General features: G+C 39.6%; 2 protein-coding genes across 2 annotated transcripts; one reads left to right on the forward strand and one right to left on the reverse strand.

The window, feature by feature from the left end:
• Positions 1 to 5,932: 5,932 nt before the first annotated feature.
• LOC138882936 (serine/threonine-protein phosphatase 7 long form homolog) lies at positions 5,933 to 6,385 on the reverse strand. Its single transcript, XM_070163583.1, has one exon. It carries the CDS (start codon positions 6,383 to 6,385, stop codon positions 5,933 to 5,935), a length of 453 nt encoding a protein of 150 aa, XP_070019684.1.
• A 3,970-nt stretch (positions 6,386 to 10,355) lies between these two features.
• LOC138882937 (uncharacterized) lies at positions 10,356 to 10,805 on the forward strand. The gene has a single exon (XM_070163584.1). It carries the CDS (start codon positions 10,356 to 10,358, stop codon positions 10,803 to 10,805), a length of 450 nt encoding a protein of 149 aa, XP_070019685.1.
• Positions 10,806 to 20,145: the final 9,340 nt, after the last annotated feature.

Below are 20,145 nucleotides of genomic sequence, written 5' to 3' on the forward strand. Positions count from 1 at the left end.
GCCAGTAAGAAGAAATCAGGTTTGTGGAAAGTGGGTAAATTTATTAGCACCCACAGATGTGAAATTGACACATTCAATGAGAATCACTTCAACCTGGATGTGGACTTGATTTCTCAAGTCTTGATTCCATATTTGGAAGTGTCCATTAAGTTCAAGATTAAAGAGTGTATTACAGCCGTCCACTGGGAGTATGGTTGTACTATAACCAAAAGAAAGGCATATCTCGATCGCAAACGTGCCTTTGAACTTATTTATGGCAATTGGGATAAGTCTTTTTCATATCTGCCCAGGTACATGGCTGCACTGCAACACTTTAACCCCGGGACTGTTGTTGAATGGAGGCGTGAGCGGAGTCCAAACAGACCCGAATATATTTTCAATTATGTGTTCTGGTCATTTAAAGCAGCAATTGATGGTTTTGTGCATTGTCGTCCTGTAATTTCCATAGACGGTATTCATGTCTATGGAAAATATGATATTAAGCTTTTGATTGCAGTTGCAGTAGATGCCAACAGACAAATATTTCCACTTGCAATTGCCATTTATGCCAACGAAAGCGAAGAGACGTGGATGCTTTTTTTGAAACACTTGAAGCAGCACATTGTCAAATAGCGTTTAGGTATTTGTCTAATATCTGATCGACATGGTGGTATTTTAAGTTCTGTACGGCACTTGACTTAATGGCAGGAACCCTATGGATACCACCATTACTGTGTGAGGCACCTGCAGGCCAATTTCCAAAAGAAATATCCTGACAAGGCCTTGCATGACTTAATGTGGATGGCTGCAATTGAGCACCAGCAGTGCAAATTCATGAGGCGCATGGAAGTGATCCGGCAGTTAGATCCACGAGCCTATACTTGGCTGATGGGACATGAGCTTCACATGTGGACATTGCATGCTGATGGCGGCAGACGATGGGGAGCCCTGACTACAAATGTGTCAGAGTCGTTCAACGGCTTGTTGAAGTCTGCCCGTGGATTGCATGTCACTGACATGGTCCGCATGACATTCAAATAGAGTGTGAAGAGGTTAGTTGAAAGGCATGGAGCTGCGTCAGCATTGATGGACAGAGGTGTTCAATTTATGCCAATACCCATGAGAAGATTTGAAAGGTACAGGAGGCGAGCACATTGGCATTCATTTTTATAGTACGATCACGACCGGGGTATTTTTGAAGTTAAGACCGCTATCCGCGGACACTGTGGGAATAATCTACAGATGGTGAATGAAGCCAAAAGGTTGTGTTCCTGTGGAAATGGACCATCTACCACATGTCGTGCGCACATGCCTTGAAGTGCTTTCAACAAGTTGGTTTTGGGGAAACCAACTATAACGATAGGCAATACAGTGTTGTTGCATACATAGACACGTATAGTGGGAAGTTGCAGCCATTAGGTGCTAAGCATTATTGGCCGCCGGAACCTTTTAATATGGTGTGTAACAAGGACTATTTGCACAAGCTGCAAGTGCAAAAGAGAACGCGTATACAGAACCAAATGGATGTTGGTGACACCGTTTATGCGCGTAAACGTGACATATGCTCGCAAACAGGACACGACCGTCGTAAATGTCCTTCAGGTGGTGTGCGTAGCGGTGGTAATCCAGCTACTAGTGCAAGTTCGTCGAATGTACCCAACTATCAATGATACCCCTAGTCTTTTGTTTTTGTTTTGTCATTTGTAATACATGTCTGTACTTGTGTATGTTGCAATATCTATCAAATAAAATTATATTCCACAATCTTGTTATATCTTATTTTTTAACATGACCTTTTGATATGATTGTTCAAATAAACTGTTTCGTTGCAGAAAAACTTTAATATGTAAAGCGTGGTACAATACAACGTTTTATCAGTTGTCTTGTCGTTCTGAAAATAGCTGAAAAGACTATGAAAAAGTTGTTTCGTTTCAGAAAAACTTTAATATGTAAAATGTTGTATAATACTACGTTTTATGTGAAATCTTGGCTATAAATAACGGGCGCATTCTAGTTTTTCTGCGCTTAACAATAACCAATAGCAAATATTTCAATAAAACCAAAGTTTCTCATTAAGAAATGTCTGAACAACCCCTTTATGTCCCAAGGTGTTATTGCGGAAAAAATACAGTATGTATAATTGGTGGGAAGAAGGTGGATGCCGCTACTGGGCGTGTATGAACAAGTTTGATAGGCAACCCGACGAGCCTACATGTGATTTTGAGGTATGGATGGATGAACCATGTAAGCAGGAATACTACAAAGACAGAATTTATGATCTTCAGAATTTGTGTACGAGGCAATGGGAAAGAGAGTGCCGATCTAACCAAGAAATTGAGGAGTTGAAGGTGAAACTCAAGGAGGTGGAAGAAGAAAAAAAAGGCTGGAAGACCAACTCAAGTGGTTGGAGCAGAAAGTACTAGCCGGTCGTGACTAAACAGTGGCTTGTACGTGTTGAGCGTAGTAGTGTATCTTTATGTTTCCCTTGTCAAGTGTTTTCATTACTTGTACTATTTGTTTTTGTTATGTGTATCTTTAGGTTTATCAGTGGTGTTTTTGTTGTCATGTTAAAATAAAATTGTTGAAGTCTTTTCTGTTACAATAAAAACGTTGTTAAAATAGAATTGTTGCAATTACTTACATAATGTAGTATTTTCTTCATAGAATTGCTAGATATTCAACTTATTGATTTTACTAAAGAAGACCAATCTAAAAATTAAAAAGAACTATATGTAAAGCGTGGTATAGTACTACATTTTGTGAGTTATCTTATCGTTCTCAAAAAAGCTGAAACGACTGCATAAAAAGCTGTTTTGTTGCAGAAAAATTTAATATGTAAAGCGTTGTATAATACTATATTTTGTGAGTTGTCTTGTCGTTCTGAAAAAGCTGAAAACCATGTGAAATAGTTGTTTTGTTTCAGAAAAAATTTAATATGCAAAGCATGGTATAATACTACGTTTTGTGTATATGTAAAGCGTGGTATAATACTACATTTTATGTGAAATCTTGCCTATAAATAACGGGTGCATTCTAGTTATTTTCGGCACTAAACAACAACCGATAGAAAATATTTGCATAAAACCAAAGTTTCTCTTTAAGAAATGTCTCAACAACCCCTTTATGTCCCAAGGTGCGAATGCGGAAACAAATGCATGGTGTACGATTGCTGGAAAGAAGCTGGACGCCGCTACTGGGCGTGTATGAACAACTTTTATAGGCAACCCGACGTACCTATATGCAATTTTGAGGTATGGATTGATGAACCATGTGAGCAGGAATACTACAAAGACAAGTTATATCATCTTCATAATGTGTGTACGGGGCAGTGGGACAGAGAGCGCCAATCCAAGCAAGAAATTGCGGAGTTGAAGGCGAAACTCAAGGAGGTGGAAGAAGAGAAAAAAAAAGGCTGGAAGACCAGCTCAAGTGGTTGGAACAGAGAATACTAGGCGGTCGTGACTAAACAATGGCATGTACGTGTTGATTGTAGTAGTGTATCTTTATGTTTCCCTAGTCAAGTGTTTTCATTACTTGTACTGTTTGTATTGTCTTAGGTCTGATATGTTTATGTTTGTGTTGTACTATTAAACTAAAATTGAGGTTCAACCGCAGTTAAAATAAAATTGTTGTTAACATAGAATTGTTGCCATTATATACATAATGTAATATTTACACAATGTACAAACATAAGTAAATCAATGAGTCCCGCAGCCTGTCTGCTTCAGTGCTGCTGCTGGCCTGAGTCGCATCCCCTGTCGCCCGGGTACACTATCGGGATCATCATCATCATCAAGTCGCCTCTTTATGTGAGAATGCGCAACAGCGTCGACAATACAACTGGTAGGATCGGTAAAAGAGGCTGTCGGGCCGTCAGCAACCTACAAACCAAGTACTAAGCTTAGCATGTGAAAATGTATATTAGTATTATACGTGTTAAGTCAAAAACATTTTCTCATCGTGGTCTCGTCGGCCTCCTGAGTATATGCATCCGTGGTGTCCTCATCAGCGCATACAGTGGCCTCCGTGATGGGCTGGGACGAAGCCTTAATAAGAAAATTAAAAATTAATTAATGGCGATTCATTAAGGAAAAGAAACCAAATTGAAATTTTACAGTAATAAAAACATACCTGCGCTTGTGATAGATCTGGATTAACCACTGGGGATGAGGCATAACTCAACTTGCGCCCGCCATTCACGTCCCGGTTCGGCCAATCCTCAGCTGCAGTAGATGGGCCTGAAAAGAACTGGTCTACATCTCCGTCGAATGTACCCATGATCAACAATGCATCTGACGGGGTGACCTGCGATGCTGGTAGAGATAACTGAAGGCTGTACGACAGCATGCTGCTGGAAGGCTCATCTAGCTGAGGGAAATAACCCGGCTGATCATCTCCAAGATCCTTATCATTTGCCTCAACAGGTGGGTCAACAGGTGCCTCAATGCCCCTTGCTGCGGACCACCTCCTCGCCGTCCCCCGCGACTTCGTGGGGCACCCCTGCCTCGCGGGATAGCCCTGCCTCGTGGGGCACCCCTCCCTCGTGCCCTACCCTTGCCTTGTGGGATAGTCCTACCTCGATGGTACTCCTCTGGCGCGGCATACTCAGCCTCGTGATCCAACCTCGTGCCATCTCTCACTTGATACAGGGTCCGACGAGCCAGCTCTTCCACCCGCCGGCCATACTCAACGACTGCAACACTGTCGCCATGCTGCTGCATCTCCTGTCCCAACTGATAGAACATGTGATGCCCAATAGCTTGTGCAATATTTAAAATATTAATTAAATAACGCTATATCACAATTATAAGATATTAATAAGCCACAAAAACATATCAGTGCCTCGTGCCTCCCGGCGTATGGTCTGTACCGATCGCCAAGTACATGAATGGGGTTCCCGATCATCAGTTGGGTGTGACGGCGGTACCATGATGTATGCAACTCAATAGTGGCCTCCTGGATATGTGAAGGTGGTGGCGGAATATGGTACTCTTGCTGGTCCTAAATATGGACCTGCTGCTCTAGCCATCCTACAAATACATCGTCCACCCTGGTACGGTCATCCCGCTGATAATGTGTAGGCACCCATGCAGGATCCCCCGGTATAGGCTGGGGATGGTGAAACTGGTGAAGAACACGCTCTGTGGCATGATGCTCAACCACATCGAAGAAGATCATCAGGACGGAAGTGCTCCAAAGCAGTCGGTCAACTGAGCAATAATCGGGCAACTGAGCTAGCAACTCGTCGTTGTATGGCGTCCAGATGAACTATCAAATAATAACATAAAAGTGAGTATGCGCAACACAAGTGAATTTATAACAAGTACGTTTAGGTACATATTTACCTGTCCGGCCACCAACATATCTAACACATCCCTGACAAGGGGGAGATTATGATGAGTATCAGTCCCTCGGTAGTTCCCACGCCGGAGAACCCACCTCGTAGCTAGAGGGAGAAATGGAGGTGCTACACCCGACTCTAGTGGTTGTAGAGGTGGCTGCAACGGCAGGATCCGCTGCCAGGCCCAAACCTAAGATAAAAGGATGACGTAAAATTTAAGAGTCATTTTGACCATATAGAATTCAGAGTAGTGAACAGAGTATTCGAAAATGTTGTCACCTATAGAAGCGTCAGAAATCCACATATGTCCACCTGGCTACCTATGCTCGCCCGACACATACTCCTGTACAGGTATGCTAGAATAGCAGCACCCCAGCTATACTGGGGTAACTCATCTAGCTGCTGCAGATGATGCAGAAAACGCATACTCACTAGATTTCCTGAAGTGTTCGGGAACAAGACACCCCCAAAAAGAAGGAGCAACGCCAACCTCGTGTACCGCTCAATATAGATAGCCTCTGTCTCGTCGGTAATGTCTGGGTGCAATACCTCCATATGCTCTCTGATAGCTGTCATAAAAACGCGACTGCCCCCTCTAAGTGCAGCCTCACCCTATGGTCTGTAACCAGTATACTGCCCTATCAAATCCAAATACTGGGGATGCGTCATAGCTCTCATGTACTGGGGCAGTGCAACGGTCAGTCCATCTACACGCAGACCATACAAAACATGAACATCCTCAAGTGTGATGGTGGCCTCTCCAGTGGGCAAGTGAAAAGTGTGCATCTCCGGTCGCCACCGCTCTATCAACGCCGTGATGAGAGACCAATTGAGCTGCATCTGCCCAATCCGAAAAATCATAAGGAAGCCCGTAGCCTCTAGGCGCTCGACTACGTGGGGATGGAAATGTCTCTGCCTCAAGAAGTCCCACAAATCGTCAGGTCTCCTGGCGCGGAGAGTCTGATCCAATAGATGTCCCTCCCATACATAGGAGGACCTATGGTCGCCCTGCAACACTAATATCTGATCCTCGGCTGGTCCAGGATGCATAGGCGGCAAGTCCATGTCGTCTACTTTAATTTAAACAATATTAATTGTGTGTTTGTGTTATAATAAATTAAATAATTATTTAATTGGACTGTGTAATTATCTATGGGTTCCAGACTCGATATTTGAGGTCCGGTTGCACCAAGTTATCCTTAATTATTATGTGTGTCAATTTCAACATTTTTAGAATTTTGTTAGTTTAATAAATTAAATAATTAATTATTTAATTGGACTGAGTAATTATCTATGGGTTCCAGGCTCGATATTTGAGGCCCGGTTGCACCAATTTATCCTTAATTATTATGTGTGTCATTTCAACATTTTTAGAATTTTATTAGTTTAATAAATTAAATAATTATTTTTTTAATTGTACTGAGTAATTATCTATGGGTTCTAGGCTCGATATTTGAGGCCCGTTTGCACCAAGTTATCCTTAATTATTATGTGTATCAATTTCAACATTTTTAGAATTTTGTTAGTTTAATAAATTAAATAATTATTTTTTTAATTGGACTGAGTAATTATCTATGGGTTCCAGAATCGATATTTGAGGCCCGGTCGCACCAAATTATCCTTAATTAGTAATTATCTATGGGTTCCAGGCTCGATATTTGAGGCTCGGTTGCACCAAGTTATCCTTAATTATTATGTGTGTCAATTTCAATATTTTTAGAATTTTGTTAGTTTGATAAATTAAATAATTATTTTTTTAAGTGGACTGAGTAATTATCTATGGGTTCCAGGCTCGATATTTGAGGCCCGATCGCACCAAACTATCCTTAAATAGTAATTATCTATGGGTTCTAGGCTCGATATTTGAGTTAATTTGACAACATATATTAATTTGTTAGTTTTGTAAGTTTATTTACAGATTAAATAATTAATTTTATAAAGTGTAATTGGATAGAGTTTGTAGTTAGTACATACTTAAACTACAGACTTACGCTAAAAAGCTCTATATTTTACTACGCTAAAAGGCTCTATATTTTACTACGCTAAAAGGATCTATATTTTACGACGCCATATGGCTCTATATTTTACTACGCTAAAAGGCCACTATTACATATAAAAACAACAAACATAACATACATATGAACAACAAACTAAATAAATAATATTTATTTATTATTTAAGCAAATAAAAACATAACATTAACAATAAAAATTATTTATCAAGTTTTAACTACTTTTTGTCCCAAGGCTAATAATTCAATCCGGGTAAAAATAACATACAACTTTAAACACAAACATAACACAAATCAACGTGGAAACACATTCAACAAAACAAATATGAATATGCTCTACGAGTTTCGACATAAACAAAATTGAAATACCTCGATTTAAGTTTTTTGAAATAGATCCAAATCGAATTTTTGAACCCGAAAGAAGGAATCCAAGGCTTGTGCTGTGTGCGGGACCTACACTCTTCACTTTTTGTGTGACGGGTGGGGCCCAAGATTTTTTTTTTTTAATTCGTGAGGGAGGGGGGACCAGCAGTGGTGGGGATTGTTTTTTTAAAAATGGATCTGTCGTGATCGCGGGGAAGAAGAAGGGGCCCTATATTTTATTATAGGAAAACACATTACAATACTGCGTTTTCCTTAAACGCAGTATTGTAATGCGTTTTTCTATAAAAGAATTAATTTTTTAATAAAACACAGTATAATACTGCGTTTAACTTTAACGGCTAACTTTCCGTTAAGGTAAAACGCAGTATTATACTGCATTTTATGTAGAAATGTAACTTTTTTTTAAAACAGTAGAAACGTATTTTGTGCCAAAAATGGAACTATTTCAGTTTCGGACTCCTCTCTCTTTCCTCTTCTTCTTTCTTTCTCTTTCAAGGATATTTATAGTATAAATTTTTTAATAAAAATATTCTTTGGCATAATCATATATGAAATTTAATAAGTTTCAGAAACCTCTTTTTAGGAATTTGATCCTAACATATACTTTTGTATACGGTAAAAATCGGGCCTATCCGATTTATCTATTTGATCAAAACACAAGAGCTGCATCGGAGATAACCTCGTAATGAATCAGATCCGAGCTCAAAGACGGGGCATCGAGTCCAAAGATCAAAGTGTCCGTAGGGGTAAGGATAATAGTAATTGCTTAATATTTTAACCTTCATAACACACACTACTTTTACGCTTGTTCTTGTGAGTATTTTTTATTTCAGGATTCAGCATGTCAAACTCTCAAGCAGTACCCACTCACACTAACACCGGCCTTGATCTTCATGGCGAAAACGAGCATGTAGTCGCCCCAGAAAATGGAGTACCTTCGATTAATCCCGACGCACCACAGGCCATGGACCCGGTTGATGTCAATTTTCATGTCTCCGTTCGTGAAGATTTAGGCGCTGACCCTGAAATAGCATCCGCATAGACGCCCGAGCAGCCGATCGGAACACACAAAATGGTGAATAAGGCGGAATTAGCCATCGAATGATATTTGACATGCTACAAACTCAGCAGGCCGCGATAGCGCAACTCCAAAATTAGAATCGAGCCCCAAGCAGAATCGAACTCGATACATCACAGGAAGTTGCTTATAGGGTCGAACCCGTGTAGGAAGCGTTGAACGATAATGGATCGGGAATTGATCCTACCATCTTGAAAATGCTCGAGGAGCTCACTAAACGGATATAATCAGGTGAAAAGAAAATCGAGGCTAATGACAAAAAGGTAGAAATGTACAACTCACGAGTTGACCAAATACCAGGGGCACCCCCGATCCTAAAAGGTTTAGATTCGAAGAAGTTCGTGAAGAAGCCTTTTCCTCAAAGTGAGGCTCTAAAGCCCATTCCTAAGAAGTTCCGTATGCCAGACATCCCCAAGTATAACGGGACCACCGATCCTAATGAACACATCACTTCGTACACAAGCGGAATAAAGGGAAATGACTTACAAGATGATGAGATTGAATCCGTTTTGTTGAAAATATTCAGAGAAACTTTATCAAAGAGCGCAATGATATGGTACCACAATTTGCCACCCAATTCTATCGATTCTTTTGCCATGCTCGCTAATTCGTTCGTAAAGGCGCACACCGGAGCAATAAAGGTTGCGACCAGGAAGTCGGACCTCTTCAAAGTGAGACAAAAGGACAATGAAATTCTAAGGGAATTCGTATCTCGATTTCAGATAGAACATATGGAACTACCCCGGTTACCGATGATTGGGTTGTCCAAGCCTTTACTTAGGCTTTGAACGAGCGAAGTTCGATAGAATCACGTCAACTAAAGCAGAATTTGATTGAATATCCATTAGTGACCTGGGCCGATGTATATAATCGGTACCAATCGAAGATCAGAGTCGAGGATGATCAGTTGGGAGCTCTATCCGGTTCCGTTTACCCAAACATGTCTAAAGGCAAGATTCAAAGGGACATCGACAGAGAGCCCCGATCGAACAGAGATCGATACTAACCATATAGCACAGATCGAAGAAAAAACAGACCGGGACATAACCCCGTTTGAAATGATCGAGGTCAAAACTCTCGGGGACTCATGAGTAAGAATGGCTTCGATAAACACGTCGAGCCTAAGGAAGAACCACAATTATCGGAATAAAACTTCAGCATCGATGCTTCAAGTATTGTATCAGTCATTGAACAAATCAAGGATACTAGATGGCTCAGACCCTTGCAAACCGATCTAGCTCAAAGGAATCCAAATCAAATGTGAAAGTACCATGGAACTCATGGTCACAGAACCGAGAACCGCAGACAATTAAGAGAGGAGTTAGCTCGTTTATTCAATGAAGGTCATCTTCGAAAATTCTTGAGTGACCGAGCAAAAAATCACTTCAAAGACAGGGATGCAAATAGGAAAAATGAATAGGAGGAACCGCAACAAGTGATTCATATGATCGTTAGCGGAGTTGATATCCCTCAGGGTCCGACATTTAAACGTACCAAAGTCACAATCACAAGGTAGAAGCGTACCCGGGACTACTTACCAGAAGATACCTCATCTTTCAATGATGAGGATGCAGAAGGGATCGGACAGCCCTCATAATGATGCATGGGTAATATCTATCCTTATGAATATAATTCAAGCTAAACGTATGTTGGTTGATCCAGGTAGCTCGGCGAATATTATCCGATCAAGGGTCACGGAGCAACTCGGCCTTCAGGATCAGATCGTGCCTGCAACTCGAGTACTCAATGTTTTCAACATAGCGAATGAAACCACCAAGAGGGAAATTATGTTTCCAGTGAACGTGGCCGAAACTATCCAGGAAACAAAGTTCCACGTGATCGAAGGAGATATGAGGTACAATGCGCTGCTCGGAAGACCTTGGATCCATAATATGAGGGCAGTACCTTCAACGCTTCATCAAGTATTGAAATTCCCAACACCGAGGAAGGAGTCAAAACGGTGTACGGTGAACAACCAGCAGCTAAAGAGATGTTTGCAATCGATGAGGTGATACCAGTGTCAACTCTCACATCAACAAAGAGACCGGCATCAAAGGAAAAGTAGAAGGTCAAATAGTAACCACAGTCGCCGGCTTCGACCAGATCCGAATAGTAGGAAATTATCGAGGACGATGATTGCATGATACCTCGAACCTTCGTACCCCTCGATGATTCTGATGCCACGAAGTCAACGGTCGAAGAGCTGAAACAAGTCATACCAATCGAGCACCTGCTCGATCGAAAGGTATAGTTCGGAACGGGGTTAACCCCGAGCTTAGGGAAAAACTCATTAAATTCCTTATTAAAATATGGATTATTTTGCTTGGTCCCACCTTGACATGACAGGGATCCCATCGGAGATCACCACTCATCGATTGAGTTTGGACCCTAAGTGCAGACCGGTAAAGCAAAAGAGGAGGCCATATCCGAGGTAAAGCACACATTCATCAAGGACGAGGTAACCAAACTTCTCAAAATAGGATCCATTCGGAAGTAAAATATCCCGAGTGGTTAGCAAACGTAGTTGTAGTCTCTAAGAAGGGGAATAACTTTAGAACGTAGTTGTGAGGCCAACGCCCTTGCAAACTTAGGGTCAATAGTCGAAGATGATGAAATTAGCTCGGGGGCTGTCATACAACTTTCAAAATCAGTGGTCGAAGAAGTCCATGCCGAAATAAACTCCACAAGCCTAACTTGGGATTGGAGGAACAAATATATCGATTATCTGAAGAACGGGAAACTTCCCTGGACTCTAAGGAATCGAGGACTCTTTGAACGAAAGTTGCACGATTTACATTGGCCAAAGATGGAATGTTATACAGAAGGATGTTCGATAGGCTGCTGGCAATATGCTTGGGTTCGGGAGACAACGACTACGTCCTTCGAAAAATTCACGAGGGCACTTGTGGGAACCATTCCGGCGCTGAATCATTGGTTCACAAAGTCATCAGAGTAGGATATTATTGGGACAATATGGAAAAAGATACTGTAAGCACGTGAGTTTTGCCCTATATGAGAATTACTCCCAATAAATTCAAAAATAAAATGATTTTTCTTTGGTGTGCAATTTTGTGATATTTTGAATAATTATTTGTATTTGTCTGTGCGTGTTTATTTGCTAAATTAATAAAAAATACAAAAATATGTCGCATTTTGCATGTAGGATTTAATTCTAAAATTGTTAGTAATTAAATTTGTTTTACAAAAATTAAAAATTACAAAAATAGGCATCGTTTGCATTTTTAGCATTTAATGTCCAAATATACAATTTTATGCTTAATTATTACTTAATTGTGCGTTAATTGTTATTGGGAGTTAATTTGCGCTTTTATAACTTAATTTAGTTCTTAATAATAGTTTAAGTATTTTTATAATTTAGTTTTAGAAAAATAAAAGAAGAAAAGAGAGCGAAAATATAAAGAAAGTCGGAATTGGGCCTTTTCTTCAATTTCAAGCCACAGGCCCAAAAAATGGCCCAATCTTCCCTACGACCCAGTCCATTTCGAACTGGGTCGACCCAGTCCATAAACCAAAAGACCCAAACCCCTATGTCTTACATTTTACAAAAACAAAACAAAAATTAAAAGAAGAAAACCCTAAAAACACTAAACCAATCCGCCCCCACCCCTCCTATCTTCTTCTTCTTCCTCAAGCTTCTCCACCTCCCATGGCTTCCCTTTGCCTTCAACCTTAAGAAGCCATGACTACACATACACACGCACGTCACCCTCACGACCCCGGCTCAACTAAACGACCCCAGCCCTATCCGCCATTGAAGCTCGTCAAGCTCAAAGCTTGCTCGACTATGGCTGCTTCCCCGCTGTGTTTCAGCTGCTTTTGCTTACGTCCAAACACGTCCCCCAGCTGCTGCTGCTTCGTGGTTCAAACTTCAAGCCCTGAGCTGCCTCATCCAGCTTCATGCCTCGTCGTTCATGGCTGAACATCCATCGCGACAACCCAACTGCTGCTGCGTTGTTCTTCTTCGTCTCCGTCACGGCCAAGATCACGCAACAACTGCTGTTGCTCACGTTTCTGCCATGGACGAGCAAGCTTTGATGCTGCCATGGCCAGCTACGGACTGCTGCTCCTTTCCCTCCGTCTTCTTCGTTTGGTCGAGGGTTTTTCGTCGAGTCAAGATCTTGTACGTCGTGAGTTCATCGTCAAGTTCGTTGTTTGTTTGGTCGTTGTTCGTCGTTTCAATCCGGTTAGTAGTTTTAGAGTTTTATTTTTGTCCATATTTTTGTTTGATATTTTCCGGATCCAAAATCGTTAAATGATTTAATCCTTGTTTTGTTCGTTGATTCATCGTTGAAATAATTTTCTAGTGTGTTCATGTTGTTTGTTAAATTAATTTTCAGATTTCAAAATAGAAGTTTAATTAGTTGTTTTCATATTCATTTCATGTTTGTATTATTGTTTAAATGAATATTTGTTAGTTTGAGGTTTGTTAGATTCAAATTGAAATTTAATTAACTATTTCTTCAATTTGTTTCATGGGTTTATGTATTGTTAGAAATTGTTAATATTGTTAAGTTCAAGTTTAAGTTCATAATTGTTTCTTCGTCGATCTTGTTATTTGTTTAAAGAATTTAGTTGTGTTAGAGAAATATGTTGGTTTAATCGTTTAAATCCATCATGTTTGTTGTTTAAAATAGATTTAATTCATGTTCATACTTTGTTTGATTGTTCTTGAATCCGAAATTTGTATAGCTTGATTTCTTGTTTACCATTTGTGATTATTTCTTGAATTTGTCTCATAAAGTTTAATATAGGAATTGTTGGTTGTAATGTTGTTAGAATTGATTTTAAGTTCAATATGATTGAAGTTAGAAATCTAAATATACTTGTTTGTTGTAGTTGTTGAATCCGAAAATAGGATTGTTTGTTGCTAAAATATTGTTCAATCAAATTTTAGTTGTTCTTTGTTGTTCAATTTGTGTTCATGTGATTTGTTGTTAAAATCGTGTTCATGTGATATTGTTGTTATGATGTTCATCCGTGTTCATATTGTTGTTTGAACATTGTTAGAAATTGATCATATAGTCTATATTTTGGTTAAGTTTGATTAATTGATGTGTTATAGCTGATGGGTAGTTTGGTAAATTTGTAGTACGTTCAAGGGTATTTTGGTAATTTCAATAAGGTCGGAGGGGGTAGTTTAGGAATTGTACATTTTGTAATTGTTTATTTGAAGCATGGGGGACAAAATGAAATGGGGTGGGTTGTGATATGATTATTTAATATAAAGGGGGGACAAGATTTAATTTAAAGGGGGAATCTTGTATTATTTTAAATGAAGCATAGGGGACAAAATATAATGGGGTGGTGTGATATGTTTATTTAATGTAATGTGGATGAGTGGAAAGATAATGGGTTGGGTAGAGAAAAAGTATGGATTTTAATTAATTGAAAGGTTTATGGGATGGGTTATAAGAAGAAGTCTTGAACACAAGACAAGATAGACAACAAGAGAAACAGAGAGAAAAAATAGAGAGAGATAGAGAAAATATATACACAGATACGAGAGAGAGAAACAAATCTGAAAATAAGAGAGAGAAAAATTCCGAAAATATTTAAGCTTTCAAAATAAAAATAAAAACTAAAAAATCTTCTGCTTTCTTTCTTTGTTTTGAAATTAGTATTAATGGTTGTTGTTTCATTCAAAGCTTAAAGCTTTTGTTTTTGGGATTACTACTCCACCGGTCTGTTACTGGGTTGTTACTGTTGCTGGACTGTTGTTGCTGTATTGTTATTACTGTCGCTGATTCTCATCATCATTTTCTTTTGCTTCCAATATCAGGTACATATCTGTAAATTCATGTCATGAAAAGCTTCAACATGGCAAGTAAATGAAGTTTGGAATTATAAGGATGTCTTCTACTCATTTAAATTTTATTAGTTTAAGTTTCAGTTTTGTTTTAGTTGGTTAACATAGTATTATACTTGACATGATAAACTGTTAACTAATTAACCTTCTGGAGTAGTAAATTCCACGATAATCTTATATGTTTTGAGGACTAGTGATGACATTTACTGTTTGAATTGTTGAGATAGGGAACATTGCAGAAAATTGGCCATTAATTAAATCTTGTGATATTGAGCTAAGTAAAGAATAGTACGGAAATACCCAGAAATTACATTACTAGCTTATTTTGTCAAATATCCAATTTTGTTTAAGGCTAGATGATGTCGTCTTATTAAATCAATTGGTAGATTAGTTCTCTTTCTTAATAACAAATGGCATAGTTATTTTAGGAACGCGATCAACTCATTTCTTTTAATGTATGAAATAATGTCGATGATTTTTTACAAAATATAGAGTTAGTGTTTGCAAATATTCGCGTAGGCAGAGAATAAGAATTGGTTTATTTATCTCAAACTCAATCTTCGTAATCAAAAATTAACTAAATAATTATAACTTTGGACTAAAAACAAGTATATGAGAAGGATATGGGATTTATAAGCACGAATTGCAACATTTTATGTCAAGGATATGTAGAAATAGAGTTCGCATTAAATATAACAATGAAAATTCTTCAGAAATTATTAATTTGTCTATCAAATTAATTCTTTTTCCAGTTTTATATGCGATTCGATTTTTGGATATATTAATGTCGTATCCACGATAAGAATGGTAGTATTTTTAGTTACATGTTGTTTGTTTCTTTTTCATATCATTAATTCTTTAAAATTTGAATAGTTTTGAGGTATATAATTCATACGCGTAAAATAAGACTTGTAGCAACGCCTAATAAATTTTGAATTCTTTGTCAAGAAATTTGGTGGCATCCCAATCGGTGATTCTCCATGACTCTTACATTTAAAAATAGATGGATGCAATAAACATTTGTAGAGAATTTATATTACTGTCAAGAATATTTGCATAATTAAGGATGCGTTCGCGTGACTTGATTATACTTCTAAAGGCGATTCGGATTATGCGTTCGCGCAACTTCGAGCAAATTTTTACTAAAAAGAGATTTCTCGGAGAATATCATTATTAATTTCATAAAAACCCGAGATGTGATGTTCACTACTTAATTATACCAAAGGGCGAATGTTCTTGATTTTATTTAAAGCATAATTTCGAAAATGATTATTTTAATAAAAATATATTATCAATATCATTGTGTACACGTACGCGTGACACGATTCCTCACGTTAAAAAAATATATAATATATGAAACGAATACACGTACGCGTGATTCGATTCGAAGAAGGGTCTTTAATTATAAACAATCTAAACAGAAGCGGTAACAAAATCATGCAATAAAAATGTAAAATCGAGATAATTAAGCCAAGAATAAAAACAGTTAAGCGACCGTGCTAGAACCACGGAATTCGGAAATGCCTAACACCTTCTTCCGGATTAACAGAATTCCTTACTCAGGATTTCTGGTTCGCAGAATAATAAACAGAGTCATATTCTCCTCGATTCAGGGATTAAAATTGGTGACTTGGGACGCCTTAAAATTCCCAAGTGGCGACTCTGAAACAAACAAACAAATCCCGTTTCGACTGTCCTTTAATTGGAGAAAACTCCCACGCACCCTCGCGGGCACGGAAAAAGGAGGTGCGACAGATACTAAGGAGTTTGTTCGAAAATCTGACAAATTCCAAAGGCATGCGCCGATGATCCACCAACCCGGAGACCAACTTCATTCGGTCCTATCCCCATGGCCATTCATGAAATGAGGGATGTACATCGTTGGTCCTCTACCATCGACCCCAGGTAAAGCTAAGTTCATTTTAGTTATGACTGACTATTTCTCTAAATGGGTTGAAGCACAGGCTTTCGAGAAATTCAGAGAGAAAGAAGTTCTAAACTTCATCTGGATCGCACCGTATACCGATTCAGAATACCCAGCGAGATAGTGTGCAACAATGGAAAACAATTTATCGGTAGAAAATTAACAAAGTTCCTCGAAGATCACAAAATAAAAAGGATATTATCGATGCCATATCTTCATAGTGGGAACTGACAGGCCGAATCAACGAACAAGACCATTATTCAAAACCTAAATAAAAGGTTGAATGATACTAAGGGGAAATGGAGAGAAATTTTGCCTGATGTCCTTTGGGCATATCGAACAATGACAAAATCTAGTACGGGGGCAACGCCGTTCTCCTTAGTATATGGCACCGAACCTCTGACCCCGGTCGAAGTAGGGGAACCAAGCGTCAGGTTTCGATACACTACTGAAGAATCAAACCATGAGGCTATGACCACAAGCCTCGAATTATTAGACACAAAACGAGAAGCCTCCCTCATTCGAATGGCCGCCCAGAAACAGCAAATCGAAAGATATTCCAATCGAAGGGCCAATATTCAACACTTCAAAATTGGGGACTTAGTTCTGAGGAAAGTCACCCTTAATACTCGAGATCCAAATGAAGGGAAACTCTACCTAAATTTGGAAGGGCCATACCAGGTCCTCGGTGTCATCGGAAAGGGATCTTACAACCTTGGCACAATGGAGGGCGAGCAATTGCCAAACAATTGGAACATATCACTCCTCAAATGGTATTATTGCTAAGGTATGAATTTCTCCCTTTTCATTTGTATTTGATACTGACTTATTACAGGTGTTCGATCGAAGACATCGAGAAGCTCTTCAACACGAAGACCTTAGGTTTTAAAGCACGTGTTGCACTCTTTTTTCCTCAAATCAGTTTTTATCCCAAATGGATTTTTCCTGCGAGATTTTTAACAAGGCAACAATTATATGTGCTACCTAGGGACAATTCAACAGTATTTGAATCTTCTTTACAATCAACCTCGAATACTAGGGGGGCATTACCCTCGGATGTTATGTTTTCAAGGAAGATGCTTCTTGTCAACCGGGTCTCGATAGGAAAATTTTGTAAAGGTCCAAACGGTCAAACTAACTGTGCCCATGTAGACTGCCCGAGCCCTAATGACAAAACATGTACGCATGAATGATCTATTGAAAGAAGAACTTTTTCCTTAACAGATGTTCCATGCCTTAGTGAAATTTTTACTTTACAATTTCGTACTTACGATATTTTACGGAAACCGGCTTAAGAGCCGATCACAACTAAAGATCGAGCGATTAACTCCGTTCTCGGGGGCTGTCGCCCAAAATTTAATACGCTCGAATTGTTAAACGTCGAAACCTTAAGACCTTGAAAAGGCAACCCTCAATTTTATGAGCCACGACCACCCCACTTGCGGACTAGTACTTCGAACAAGTTTGAAGTATAATCGATAGACAATCCCAATGGGAAAATACCAAGTTAAAGACTACGACAAAACTAACACGGTTTGGAGACGTCCGAATTCCTTAATCAAACAAGCCTTTAAATATTTTTATGAAACCGGTTAAAAAGGGCTACCCTCGGCAAATTTACATAGGGTTTCGATAAAGTCGACCATCGAAAACCTTAAGAGGTACCAAATTTAACAAACTTATGCTAAGGCATAACAAAGTTTTTTGACAACACTATATCCTAATGAGTACAGATTTATCTTATGCTAAGGCATAACAAATTGAACTTTTAAGCTGAAAAAGGGAAAAACCACTATTTTGAGGCCATATCAACTAGATTAAAGAGCCTATGGGCCATTACATTATTGAGCTCGAGGGCTCGTCCTCGCTCAACCAAAACCCAAGGGTTTTTTTACCACTCTGAGTTCGACCAGGTACTCACTCAATTATAGAAATTATAACAATCTGATTTCAACAAAATCTTCACGGGGCAACGAAGTGAGTTAAAATTCCTCACAAGGCCTAAAGTATATCGGAATTATCATAAAGCTAAAACAAAACAAAGTTTTCACAAAACAAAGGTCAGAGACAAATCGGAAAGAAAAAGGATATTTCATATATACGAGAGTATTACAAAGACCACTCAGGGTCTTACACAAAAATCCAAAAAGAAGAAAAAAGTTCTAAGTCCTAATCCTCCACAGGAGCTTCATCTTCATCTTCTCTGCTCTCGGACCTGCTCGCACTCCCGCAGTCATCATCATCAGAGAGCAAAGCTTCATCTTCGGCTTCTAGCACTTTCACATTCTCGATATCAGCTCTGAGGTCAAAGCCACGAGCATGAATCTCCTCGAGAGTCTCTCTCCGAGACTGGCGCTTAGCATGATCAACAACGCAGGATAATCAAACCTCAGCAGCGTCAAAAATTTCCTTTGCTTGAGCATTAGCGGCTTTATCATCGGCTCGGTAGACGGCCACGGTCGCCTCTGCCTCTGCCTTCACTTTCTCCACCTCAAATGTGGCTTTTGCAAGCTCAGCGGCCAACCGAGTCTCGAGCTCTTCAATTTTCTTGGCTCAGGCAGGATCTTCTCCTTCACGCTTTGGAGTTAACGTTGAATTGAAGACAACTGGGCTCGGGTCGTGTCTTTCTTCGAGGCGAGGCTGTCCATGTTCTGCTTCTACCCCAAAGTCTTTGCCTCTTTTATCTCTGCCTCCTCGCGAATCTGCTCGATTTTCTCGGCCTTTTACTGAACCTGCAGGATCCAAGTGTTAGTCACCAATATTAAATTGACATGCCAAGCTCCTGAAAATTTACATTACCTGTTTGATGAAATTGGTCTGCTTTTTATGGACTGTTGCCAATTCAGCTTAGAAGTCCCTTATCTCCTCTTCTTTTTTCACATAGAGGCATTTTAGGGCGTCTCTCTCCTCCGTGAGCCTTTTGAGATCATCCTCACACCAGTTCATCTCAGCTTGGGATTTTGAAAACGCTTCCTGATGAAGCGCTACATCATTTGGAAAAAGGAAGAAAATCAAACCAAAAGAAATAAAAACAAACATAAACCTAATAACCAGAGATGAAATTTACTTGGTTCAAAAGTCGCTGAGCCTCATCAAAAATGATCTTGCATCCAGGTTGGAAGTGTCATTGACCCCAGTGAAGCAGCCATGGAAGATGTCATTCCCTTCGTGGGTAGTTCCCACATCGGGGGTCTCCATAGACCGAGCCTCCCGAAATTGCCCTTCATAGAACGTGGGGCCGGGCGGCGAATCATCAATATTAATTTTCCCAAGCAAGCCACTTAGGGCACTCTCTCCTTTTCGAAGGGTCTCGGAATTGGACCCTTCAGGCACAACCGCCGATTGTTCATTACGGTGGACAGGCACACTCGTCGGTTGTTCGTCACGAAGAGAGGCATCTTCATACCCCGATGACTCGAGGACTTTGCTCGGACCGTCTTCCGAGATCTCCTTAGTCCGAAGATGAGCCTCCTCGACCATTACCGGCTCGACTACTTTTAAAGCTTCGACGCTTCCCATCTTTCGAGCCACCAACTCACAACCAACATCTTCTCCCTCCTCTTCTTAATCTCGTAATTTTTGGGCTACGGCAGCATGAAGA

Source organism: Nicotiana sylvestris, chromosome 12, assembly GCF_000393655.2.
Source record: "Nicotiana sylvestris chromosome 12, ASM39365v2, whole genome shotgun sequence".
NCBI lineage: Eukaryota > Viridiplantae > Streptophyta > Magnoliopsida > Solanales > Solanaceae > Nicotiana > Nicotiana sylvestris.